The 13,360-nt window shown below is 39.0% G+C and overlaps 1 protein-coding gene across 5 annotated transcripts in view; it reads right to left on the bottom strand.

Annotated features, from left to right (window-relative positions):
- CDYL (chromodomain Y like) overlaps window positions 1-13,360 on the bottom strand; it is a 110,252-nt gene that overhangs the window by 7,219 nt on the left and 89,673 nt on the right. For 4 of the 5 annotated variants that reach the window (XM_037379283.1, XM_037379284.1, XM_037379286.1 and 1 more), the window contains 3 exons: window positions 4,743-4,999; window positions 3,959-4,131; window positions 394-604 (listed from right to left, as the gene is read on the bottom strand). In XM_037379283.1, coding sequence (XP_037235180.1) covers window positions 394-604; window positions 3,959-4,131; window positions 4,743-4,999 — 641 coding nt within the window. Of the gene's footprint in view, window positions 1-393; window positions 605-3,958; window positions 4,132-4,742; window positions 5,000-6,281; window positions 6,363-13,360 lie in introns of those variants that run through there. The other variant, XM_037379285.1, reaches the window with a different exon arrangement.

Raw genomic sequence — 13,360 nt, 5'->3', positions numbered from 1 at the left:
TCTGCTATGTAACAACACTGAGTGCAGACCAGCCCGTTCTGTGCTGAATGCAAGACACTGGTGTGGCTGGTCCTCATAAGGCATCAGCTGGGAAGGTGTGTCCTGGTATGCAGGACACAACCCTTCTGCCACTGTCACAGGGCTAAGGGTGCTCGTGACGCGGGATTACGTCCCATGCCTGCTTTCTGTTCTGTGCATGCAGGTGGGGGCTAGTTTGTAACAGCATGGAGCAGAGAAACTATAAATACTTGTTTCTCATGAAAGTTTTTCATGAGAGAAAGAAAAAAAAAAATAAAAAAAGACAACACAGCAAAGGTAAAAAGTCTTAAAATCACTATGGATTATCACAACTGCATTGTGAAGCTGTCAGCCCCTACCCTTCAAGCTACTTACAGAAGCCAGGCCCATTATCCGAGGGAATGTAAGGGATGAACATCCATCTGGACTTTGTCCAAAAGTAGTGTATGGTGTCTGAAACCAAGCCTTCTCGTTAGCCCAAACCACATCACACAGAGGCAATATAGATGCTCCAAGTCCAATGGCTGGGCCATTTACTGCTACAATGATAGGCTTCTTAAACTGAATAAAAGTATTCACAAAATTCCTGAAGAGAAACAGAAACATGCACTCACTACATGAGTAAAATACACCAGCCCTTGAAAACTCAGTAATAATTCATCTCCACAGTAACATCACTTTCAAACCCAACCTGATCACCCTCCACGATGAGGTGGTTAGCTTGGTGGGCGAGGGGAGAGCAGTGGATATTGTCTAACTAGTCTTCAGAGTGAAGCTTTCAGCACTGCCTCCCTCCACAAGACCCTGAGAGTCAAGCTGTTGATGTATAAGCTGGATGAGCAGACAGCAAGGTGGACTGAAGAACGTCCGAATGGCTGGCCCAGAGCGTGCTGATCAGTGGCATGAAGTCTAGTTTGAGGCCAGCAATCAGTGTTGCACCCCAGGGGGTCAGTGCTGGATCCAGTACTGTTTGTTCAATAACTTCATCCATGATCTGGATGATGGGGCAGGGTGTACCCTCAGCAAGTTTGCCAATGATACAAACCTGGGCTGATACACTAGAGAGGCATGGTGCCGTCCAGAGGGACCTCGACAGGCTGGAGAAACGGGCTGAGAGGAACCTCATGAATTTCAACAAGGGGAAGTGCAAAGCCCTGTATCTGGGGAAGAAAAACCCCAGGCACCAAATATATGCTGGAAACCAAACAGCTGGAAAGCAGCTTGGCAGAAAAGGACCTAGGGGTCCTGGTGGACATCAAGTTGAACTTGACCCAGCAACATGCCCCTGTGGCAGAGAAGGCTTACAGTACCCTGGGCTGCATTAGGAGGAGCATTGCCAGCAGGCTGTGGGAGGTGATTCTTCCCCTCTGCTCAGCACTGGTGTCCAGCCCAGTGAAAGAGAGATGTGGAGCTACTGAAGACAGTCTAGTAAAGGGCCACCAAGATGACTAAGGGACTGGAGCATCTCTCGTGAGGAAAAGGCTGAAAGACTGTTCAGCCTGGAGAAGAGCAGGCTTGGGGGGGATCTCATCAATGTGTATAAATACCTGAAAGAAGAATGCAAAGAGGATGGAGGCAGGCTCTTTTCAGTGGTGCCCAGTGACAGGACCAGGGGCAATGGGCACAAACTGGAACACAGGAGGTCTCCTCTGAACATCAGGAAACACTTTCTTACTGTCAGGGTGACTGACCAGGCAGCCCGCAAGGTTGTAGAATCCCCATCCCTGGAGATATTAAAACCCCCTGCCTGGACATGGGCAACCTGCTGTGTGACCCTGCTTGAGCAGGGGCAGGTTGAACAAGATGACCTCCAAAGGTCCCTTCCAACCTCAATCATGCTTTGATTCTGCAAAAGCCTAGTATTTCTCCCAGCTCAGCAAAGCACAATATCTGGGCAGGTGTGGAATTAACACCCCTCCTACAAGCAGCAGCTGATACGGCACTTGTGGTATACGCACATGCCTCACAGCCCCCTCTTAGAGGAGGCTGCAGTCAAACCTCACCTCTGGGCACCAAAACCACGGTTATAGCCCTGCTTGGTCTTCACTGTGGTTATGTATGGCACTGGTATAAGGTATCCATCTACATTTTTTTAAGTGAAGGTTTATAGATATAAGTGAAGATGAGCAAAGCATTAATGAATATTTCTAGGAGACAGCGCTTCTTAATAAATAAATTTGCCTTTTAAAATTATGAACAAGCCATAAATAGTAGAGTATCACACACATCTGTAAGACTTCCCCGCCTTCACCTTCCCTCTCTTGGTTGGTCATAATGCTACCGGTGCTAGCCTATTAACTTACAAAAGCATATTCCCATCCTCATTAATCAACACAAAAATCACAATTCATTCCAGTACTCACAGAGCATGGATGCTTAAGTGCTTCTCTGTTCTCAAAAAGCAAATGCCTTCAGGAAAAAGTAAGCATATGTTTGTACATACGTACATGTACACATGCATTAGACCAAACAGAGACTTCTAAAACCTCAAAGATGAGGTGCTGACATTTGTCAGTTAATAGCTACCATACATAATTAAGAAGTTGTCCATATTTACTTCAAGTTCATGACAAATTCTGATTAGAATACAATGTACAACACACAGTTGTCAGCACTTGTAAAGCACTCCTTTGCTCTGAATGACAGATGATTTTTCATTTCATTTTTTCAGTATTAGATGCTGAAACATGGGATTTTCATCAAAATCTTAAAAAAAAAAAGGGATTTAGTGGTAGTTTTAAAGTTTGCTCTTTATCTGCACTACAGGTTTTTGTATTTCTGCAAAACAGGACATTTTTACTATATTGCATCCATCGCTAAAGGTTTTCATGCTGCTTCTTAGCTCATTCTAGTGAGCCAAAATTGATGAATGCAAAAACATTTCTGGAACCATCTTATTCAAGCTGTCATACAGACATCCCACTCAGAGACTAAAGATAATTTTAATCATATCAATATTCCAGAGAGGACCATCTCCAGCATATATATGAAATATACCATTATTATATTTGAAGACAGGATATGTAGGTGTTTTAAGTTATCTTTATCCATTTTATTAACAATGAATAGTAGGTGACAAATCAGGCTTCTGGAAGGGCCTGAATTAAGCTAGGGACAGAAGCTTGGCGTTAAGAACCTCTGTCCCCGGCTGCATCTGAAGTCACTGCGTAAGCAACTTTTACATGGAATGATTGAAAAATTTCCTTTGAAAAAAAGAACTATTATCATCTCTATGAGCCAACTGTGCCTCCAATGAAACAGGCTTTTCACATTACAAGGTCTTTTTTAGCGACATTAATAAATATTGATAATGATAATAGAACATAGGTCTCTGAAGGAATATAGATACTCTGGAAGCATATAAGAGATAATCCAAGACCGCAGGTCCTCAAAACTGATGTTCAAAAGATAAGCTACTTGTTTGTACTGTTAAAACATGTCTCTAAGATCCATACGTTTTTCCATATATATTCTTCTAGTTCGTAGTAGTTCCGCTCATTTTGTTTAATTGTTAGGTTTGGTACCTAGCATTGGGATGATGTTCACTACTATTAATCTACTCCTTTAGAATATCCATCGTTCCACTGCTCTGAATGTACTACGTGAAGTTAACTCATGCGATGCACACCTTGCATTTGTGAGATGTTTCCTGAAACCCTATGGTTGTTTAAGTCTTCAACAATTAGTTTCAAGTGGAGAAGTATTACTACACCACCAATTTTCACAGTTAAATTTTAGTAGTAAAAATAGTGAATGATGTGTGAAATGACAACCCAAATAGAAAGGGACAGGGAGTATAAAAGAAGTGTTGCACGCTATATCACGTAACAGGTAAATGTCTTAGATCTTGTTGAATGACAGGCTTTTGAAATAAGATAAACCAAGGCAGACTACAGTATGAAGAATACCCACTCAGATGACTGGAGATAATCTTACATACCTAATAGCTTCTGCCATCTTAGTGCTTTCCTTTTTTCTATCATCTGTTAAACGTCGTATAAAATAAATAAAATCAAGACCACAGCAGAAAATGCTACCAACTGCACTGAAAAGCACAAGTTTACTGTCATCTGCAGCTGCTGTGTTCAGTGCACTTTGGACTTCCTTCATTACCTGAAAAATCAAAAATTCATTAGGATCTTTGTATTCTATCATTAAAAAGTAATATACTGTTCTCCTCCTTCCCCTCCCCCTCCCTCCCCCCAGATCTTCAACATCTTTAATTTTTACTTAGGATCCACTCAACCATCATACTGGAAAAGTTAAACGGTTTTTCATTATCCAAAAATAAGAAAGTTAAAAAAAGTATTAGAAGCTTTGCATTTCAAAAAATGTAATTAGACTAAGATAATGAAATCATTAAGAAAAGATCTATTAGATTTTATCTGTAACTAAAACACTCATTCAGCATTTCTGTAATTCGGACAGCAGATGGCATATGCAACCAGTTCAGAAAAAAAGAAGAGTAATTCAGGCTAAAGCTTGTTTCAAGTTGCACTATGTAAATCACCACATCTCATAAAAGACAGAATATCTGCATGTTCAGATAACGTAGTTCTTAAACTCAGCTGAATTACACTTAAAGTCTGTTGTATGTGTAAAATCTTGCAAGCAACAACCTGAATCTTCCTGTGTGTACATCTGTGCATACGTGAGTCATAAATAAGGCAAGGATTTAGAACTCCCCCAGCACACTTCCCCCCCAAAATCAGAATTGTTCTGACCTCTGGATTTAGTGAATTATTTTCAGATGATTTTGTTGATAGCAAAATGTGTGTGAATCCATCTTGTTTTCTGACAACAATGTCTCTGTACCGGTACGCACTCTCCGTTTGTCTCACACTGAAACGTAGCCTTTTATCAAAAGGTTGATCTCTCCTGTCATCAATAAACCTTCGTTTGCTGGCTGTCACTCCTGTTACAGATGTCTGTATGTTGGTTGTACCATTGGCTGCTAATGCTTCCATAAAGGTGGATGTACCTGGAAAGGGTTTAAACAATAGCATTCTATTAATTACATTTTATTAGCTCAGCAGTTTAAAAATCCGTATTAGCATGAAAACATGCTAGTCATATTGAGAACACAGTAAATATGAAACTCAGCCCCCTGGAAGTTACTGTAATGCTACAGAAATAGACACTGTGCACAGAGCAAAACTGAAGTGACAAAGGTGTCCAACAATTCATTTTACAGTTGTAAGACAACACATGTTAAACAAGCTTAATAGACCACATACTCATTTTTAGAAGGAGGGAAAGGTTTATTTAACATTTCTAATACCAATGCACTTCAGTAGGTTAACACTCTGCTTTCTCCTTTTTACAACATCTTTCAGTCGTCTAACAGCATCAAGACTGCAAAGAGAAAGCAGGTGGCTTTTGTTTAAAACACCGTGAGAAGTTAATATATGAAAGAAAATGACACAAAATAAGCTAAATAAAGACTCTAATTGACAAGATCATATAAAACATAACACTCCTTAAAGGAAAATGGAAATGAAGAAAATACAGACTATATGTCTTTTGAGAGGGAAACAAGACCCATGCAGTAATGGGTATTTTAATAGATCCATAGACAATGAGATATTTCTTAAGTCTAAACAATTTTTGCTATTAGAATTGGCAAATAGAGCATTATGTCTTTCTGGTTTTGTTCCCAGTCACTTAAACAGACAGAATCTGAAGGCATGCAAGTAAACAGGCCATTCCTCATGACACAGAAGGGACAGGTTTTTCCGTACTCCACATTAGAAACGGAATACAAAATAATTAACGTTCATGAGAGAAAATAAGAGAACATATTGGATCTAGAATCCATCTCTATGTTAAAGTCTTCATGTAAAATCTTCATAAAGTTTGTCAGATTAAAGTAATGGAATACATGTTGGGGGGAGGGGATGGTAGGGTTAAAAAATGTTGGAAAAACATGTTACAGGCCAAGATGGGAAAGTTTTGAAAGCCTGTTCTTGAGAACTGAGGTCTGAGACTTCATTAAAATCTACTGGAAACCCACAGCTCTTATCTCACTAACAGGTACTTCAGAACATCATGCTATGATACCTTAAATTTTTAAGTACAGCTAAACTGCATATAAGTTGTTAATTAAATGCCATCAGTGGATCTTGCTTAAATTGTCATTCTCTTTCTGAATAAGCTGTGGTTTTAAAATTCTAATATGCAATGCTATGATTTTTAATTTTTGTTTGTCTTTACAAGATACTACAAAGACTTGTAGGTCCAGTGAAGACATTAAACAGGCTCACTTATATCACTGGAATATCCCATGTCTCCACATTTTAACTGTATTCAAATGTTGCTTACTTTGACCTGCATGAAGCATGAGAGAGATATTAAGAGAAAGGCGAATGAAATTAAAATTTAGAACATTATACATTTTTCCATTTGTATTTCAGAAACTGCCTTCAGCTATAAATGAAGTCTCCATATCAAATATTTTCAAATAAATCTTTGATTATGAACCTGTTATGATTAATTAGGCAAGTTGTCTATCAAAGGAACTATACAATAATAAGGTTTTATTTTACTTTTTAAAATCTTTCTTGTTGTACTAATGATTTAATTCTCTTACCACTTTTTGTGAAGTTAAAAGACAACAAGATTTTTCAATTGTTTCAAGTGAAAAGTAAGAAACTCAATTTAGTTTGTGATCAGAGGTGAACAAAATGAAATGGAAAGTTAATATTTGATGTTGTCACAAGTTTCACATTTATTCCTAAATTTTTCACAGCCTATCAGATTCCCTTTTTCATTTCAGCAGAATAAAGTTTTTATTTGATGCATACCAGAGGAAGTTGATGAGGGATGCTTTCAATACTTTTCCCTTGTAAGCCACACTATGTTGATTATATTCCTTTAAAAGAATTCCCTTCAAAGAGAATTTGCAGGAACACCACTGTTGCCCCGTATTTCATCAGCAACACAAGGTGAAATGGTATCATTGGCTGCAATGGTTTGATTTTCCATAGGAAAGGTAAATTAACACAACTGAAATCACCTCTGATTGCTATACCCTGATATAAGACTTTATGGCTTCTCCCCTAGCCAGAGTGAAAAACGTGGAGAACCAGGACAGCACAATAAACTAGACTAAGCCAAAAAGAGTCAGTAAACTTGTGTAAGAGCTTTAAGTAGATCTTTTCCCACGACTCATACTTCTAAAGACTTCCTCAAATATCAGAAAATTACTTTTGAGATGTAAGAGGCTATTATTATACACCTTGAGAGATAAAACTTCTGGCAAGAGAGACAAAGATGTAAGCACCACCAGCCGCTTTTCATGCTTACTGAATTGGCAAGAGACCACCTGAGTTTTTACACAAACTCTTGTCTGCACTTGTCAGTAGTTGCAGTTTCAAACCCCAAACAAGGGACAGCTGCAGTTCAGTGGAAGAAATCTTCTGCATCCAACTCTGAAGCACACTTTTATCACACCTTAGACTGGAATCATAAACCTGTTGTTGGCTTTAGAAACGGCCTCTGTGCAGGGAGATCTGCTCAGCTGGTGTGGATTAGAAAATGGCACCAGCAGAGTTAAAATACATTTGTTAAGTGTTTGTCCGTATCGCTGTAAGTTTGTGACCTTCTACACCTTAAAGCCTAGGAGGCTTGCTCTTTTGGCATTCAGTACTCAAATATGAAGAGACAACTCAGCGATGTAAAGCAGTACCTTCGTGCTGTATATAAATAGGCAAAGGTTGCATCACTGGGCAGTCTCAGACACGTGCTGCAGCAAGCGAGGATGAAAATAAATTATAAAAGTGCCAGAGAGAATGAACTGCATTGCCATAGATCTCCTCACATGAAAATTTTGTCTTGAGGTTACTTATTTTCAGGTTAGTTACAATTATATTTTACAATTTTAAAATATAGATTTCATAAGAAACCAAAGGCAGTTCTGCATTTTAGTGCATGAATGGAGATAGCATATCAAAGACTAACAAAACACCACAGCCCTCTCTTTCCAAGCCCTTTTTGTTTTTGGAAGGTTCAGTTTGAAAGAACAGTCAATTTACCCTGGATATTGTCAACTATTGCAGAACTATGTTTAAGAGGTAAACAAACAGCTCTTACAGTTAAGAAAACCCTTCCAACTGCAAACTGTTAATTAGTGTAATGTGGTCTTCTCCAAGGTGAAGACATACTATTACTGTGCAAAGCTTCACCATACAGATGGAAAATGAAATTAAGAGGACTATTTGGTTTCGCAGCTGCTGATCAAAACGCGGTTAACAGTCACCATTTTCATGCAGCTGCTCTTAGAGGGATAAAATAAGCTCCATGCAACAGATAAGAAAGGAAATAGTCTTAATCAAAAGGAAAACAGATACAAAATACAGAAGTTGGAAAAGGTGCAGAACAGCAAAGGTATCATCAACCCCATTCCACTGGCATATGACAGAAAAAAGCCACCTCTTCAAAATACAAAATGCCAGACTTCTAAACAGAGTTAAAACCCAAAACAAGTAACACACAACTTCACAGCAATCCAAAAGCTAAAATCCCAAGCTCTTCTCTGAGCTATTCGTGCCTCACTGTTATGGTCTCCCACATTCTTGAGAAATTCAGTTTAGCTTACATAGCAAGCCTTAAACACAAACACTCCCCCTCTCTGCAACAATACTGGGGACACATCCAAACAGGTGCTCTAAAAACAGCCAAGCCTCTTTTGCACTCTTCTTTTTGAGTACACATGAGGTACTTTTGTGTACATGAGTACACAAGTGGTGGTACTTTAATTCAAAGGTTTGTCTGACAGCGTATGCTCTTTCTGAAAGGCTTAGCACAGATGTCTAAGGAACAAGCATAAAATGGGAGGCGTGAACGATGCTGAATATTTTTCCCAGCTCCAGCCACCAGAAATTTAGCAGTTCCTCAAATCTGCATGCCCAGAACCATAGATTGCACCCAAACCCATATAATTAAATCCTTATGCCCCATGGAATGGTCCAATTTACTTCTGAACCCACTATGGTTTTGTCTTCTGAAATATCTTTTGGCAGTAAGTTCTGCACCATGCACCTTTACTTTCTTCATCCTTTTCATCACATCACTTCTCCAGATTGATTAGTCCCAATCTATTTACTCTCTCTCCCTCCAGAGGCCAGCCCAAGCCTGTCATTCTTCTCTGGGCTTCTTCTTCCTCTTCTACTAAATCTTGGAACAGGGTCAAAAAATAGCACACAATATTTAAGATGGGGACTTATAATGTGGCATATCTGAGTCTTCTCTTTTGTCCTCTACTCTTTTTCTGTAATAATTTCTAACAATTTATTTGTTGGTTTGTTGTTTTTTAAAAAAAAAAAACCTAGCAGTGAGCAGATATTTGCAGAAAATGACCCAAAACAAACCCAATGCCCTTTTCCTGAGTAGTAACACGAGTCGGGAACCAGTCACTGTCCAGGCACAGTTTTGCACAGAAGTGTGTTTGTCCCCTCCTCAGCACTTGGCGTTCATCTGCACCGAAAGTGATCTCTCATTCCAATTAAGTCTGCAGTGGTCACCCACAGGGAGCTGCAGGGACCCTTACACCTTTCCTGTACCCCCATGTACCAACCACATCCTCTCCTACACTAAGAGACGAAATGATTAATAAGATGCTTCCCACTTGAATAAGCAAATGAAAAAACACCAGCAACAATAATTTCTTAAAAAGTGTTAACTGCAAAAATAACACTGCAATTGTAACTGATTACGATTCAAGTACCAGAGAGGGAAAAAACTCTGACCTGCAAAATGGATTGGGAAAAAAAAAAAACCCAAAACAAAAAAGAAATCAATTAGTGGTAGAAGCTGCTTTTTTCCAAAGTCCTTTCTTTACTTTCACTGCTTTATAGTCCCCTGTATATATAATCCACAAGTCTTCATGTCAGTTGTCCAGTGCAGGTTGGTTTGTTGGGTTGTTTTTTTTTTTTTTTCTTGTTTTCCTTTTGTTTTCTGCCTACAAACAGTGGTGTTTTGATGCATGTTCATATGTACTAGCAAGCCCTAACTGTAAACACTGTAACACTGCACTACATCAAATACTTCACACGAGAGGCCAACCCCAGACAGTGATATCACAATGTAACATAGTATGTAACAGCTTCCAGTATTTTTTCCACTTCTGCATCAGCAATTACACAGAAAACATTTCTTAGGATTTCAGTGTATTGGCACAGATTATAGAAATTAAAAATGAGGGTTCTAAAAAAACCTACATATGTGCCCATTTTTTGTCTGAGTAGATGTATTTACGGCATTTACATTTTGGAAGCAAACAAAAGTTCCAGCTTCCTTTGAAATGTCACTATAAATATTTATAAGAAGACAAAAAAGGTCCAAATTTATTGTACATTTCACCTAGCATACTGTTTTGCCCAGTGTTTCTGGAAGAGGGTGCAGAAGGTATACATCATTTATGAAAGAGACACTTCAGTTAACTCCTTCCAGATTATGGTATTACAGCGATTCAGCAGACAGAACAGTGCAACCAGTAATAAACTGGGCACCCCCCAGCATTAGAACAGGCATCCCCCAAGATGCCTGGGAGGAGGGGTGGGGAGAGGGTGATACTCCTCAAATTATATGGCTGCTGATCAGAGATACCCTGCTGGTGCTGAAACCTTCTCAGCTGTTGGGAGGGAATGTGTGTGCGTGCACTGTAACTTTTCCTTTTCTCATAAAGTTAAGCACTTCTTGATTCTGTTTCAAGGACACAGTTTCAGAGGGAACCATTAGATGTTCTTCAGTCACCTTCTGTTCTTTTTGCAAGTATGTCACCTTTCCACACACAAGAATGTAGGTTTTGAGCACAGATTAACCAGCAAATTATTGCAATAGTATTTGGTGGAACATCACCAACAGGTAACTACAACTCATCAGTGCACAGTCCTGCAGTGGCTGGCAGGCTTGATTGTCTATGTCTATCTTCAGTTACTAGAAAGCCCTTTCTCATACCCCTTAATTCCCACTCTCTACCATATATTTTGTATAGGTGTTAATTTTAAATGTCACTTTGAAACAATGCTCCTATAAAATTGACATTTCTTACAGGACACTGTTGTTATGGACAGAATTAACACGAGAAGAGAAACACACACACATATTTACCCTTGAATTGCAATATTTCTCCACTCAAAAGTTTTTCCATCCTACACCAATTTTTATCTTGGCTGCCACATAACATACAGAGTACTAGGATCTATAGTAGTCCTTTTTTCTCCTTTTTGTAGATGTCCTGGTTTTGGCTGGGACAGAGTTAATTTTCTTCCTAGCTGCTGGTACAGTACTGTGGTTTGGGTTTACTGTGAGAATGATGTGGAGAACACACTGATGTTTTAGTTGTTGCTGAGCAGTGCTTACCCCAAGTCAAGGACTTTCCAGTTTCCAATGCTCTGCCAGCGAGAAGGTGCACAAGAGGCTTGGAGGAAGCAGAGCCAGGGCAGCTGGCCTGAACTAGCCCAAGAAATATTCTATACCATAGAACATCATGCTCAGTATATAAACCAGGGGGGCTTGGGCCTGTTGATGGCTGCTTGGGGACTAGCTGGGCATCGGTCAGTGGCTGGTGAGCAACTGTACCGTGAATCACGTGGTTATTCTTCGGTTTTATTCCTCCCTCTCCTTTTCCTTACAATTCTTATTACCACTACTATTATTATATTTTACTTTATTGCAATTATTAAACTTCTTACTTCAGCCCATGAGTTTTACCCATTTCCAATTCTCCTCTCCCAGCCAGGGAGTGAACAAGTGGCTGCATGGTACTTAGTTGCTGTCTGGGGTTAAAAGACAGCCAATAGCTTTCTCAGTTTCTTTTTATTACTTACAGCATCAAATACATATAAATGTGTACAATGATACTGTTAGGAAGAGGGCATATTACTGGTCATAATGAACTTTAGTAGGGTGTAGGCTATTTAATTATTTTTGCTTTTGAATGTCTTTCCTTCTCAGAGCATGAACATCCATGTAAGAAACTCATAATGCCAACTAAAAATGCAACTAATCAGAGAGTAAAATTCTACTACTGTAGTGGGCAATCAATACAAGAGAAAATGTCATTCCTCCACCCTTCAGTTAAATAGCTTTACTTTAGTCTGATTATTTTAAGTCATATCAATGGAAATAAAAGACATTTTACACACTGTAAAAAGATGAGACTAACGAAATACTAGACCAAACACTTGTTAAGACCATGCCCATAAAAACAAGGATAACATTAATAATATGTAGTTTGGTAACAAATATTTTTAAAAGTCTGGTAAAGTTTTACTGCCTTCAAGGAGGAACTATGCATTTTTATGCATAAGGTGTTAAGGAAACTTTCCACAGTCTTAGAGTGGAAAAAACCCACCCTCCTCCTAACAATAGCAAAAGGCTTTCCAAATACATCTGCATTCTTATTATTTCACTGGAAATATATAAGCAAACACTCCTCAGGTGAGCAAATTACTTTCCTCCTCTATCATGGCATCAATATAAGTCAGGATTGCTCTCTTCCCTTCCACTGCAGTTTTCAGCTCATTTTGGAGTGATTTTTCTTTCATTGACTCTATAGTTGGAATACTACTGACAAATAGAAAACAGTGCACATGACCATTATCACAATTTTAGTTGTTATTCAAGGCAGCTATAAGGAAAAAATATATATAAAAACTCCTAAACACCTCTGATATTACTCCAGTCAGGAGGTCTGAGCCATATTTCACAGTAGCACACACCAAAGTATTTGATGGGGGAAGCAACAAAAAAACCCAGTATTTCTTTTCTCACAAATACGTACAAATAAGAAAAACCTTCCCCAGGTTACAGACTTCTTTTTGAGCCTTTTTAATACTGGGAACATTTAATCAGGAAGAACCCTCCTATCTTGATATTCTTGCAGCTGCAGGTTATGACACTGCAGCGTTCGTTTGAAATGCTCTCAAATTTGAGAGTTAAGTAAGGACATCTCTTGGGGCTCATCTACAGAGGAAAGCTATCGCAAAATAGGCTAAGGTTTAAACCTGAAGTATACCCAGCTATTTCACACTAACTCCTAAGGTGAACACATTCTATATTAAGGGCACTTCATTGCAATTTAATCCAATCCCCAAAGTAATCGAAAAAATGGCTCTCTTCCTGTGGAGTAAGAGTGCCCTAATGTAAGGCTAGCCTAAAACAGACACTGCCAAAAGACATCCCAGGCAATTTCCCGTATAGACAACATATGCCATGTACATATGACATAGTTCTTGTAAGGACATCAAAACTTTCTGAAACATTCTAGCTAAATTATTAATGAGATTTAGACTGATGGGTATAGCACTGCTACGTTGGCAGAATACTCTCGTTTACCTTC

This window comes from Falco rusticolus, chromosome 3 (genome assembly GCF_015220075.1).
Source record: "Falco rusticolus isolate bFalRus1 chromosome 3, bFalRus1.pri, whole genome shotgun sequence".
Lineage (NCBI taxonomy): Eukaryota > Metazoa > Chordata > Aves > Falconiformes > Falconidae > Falco > Falco rusticolus.
Note: the sequence above shows the minus strand (reverse complement) of the source record. Positions and strands in the feature narration are given on the sequence as shown.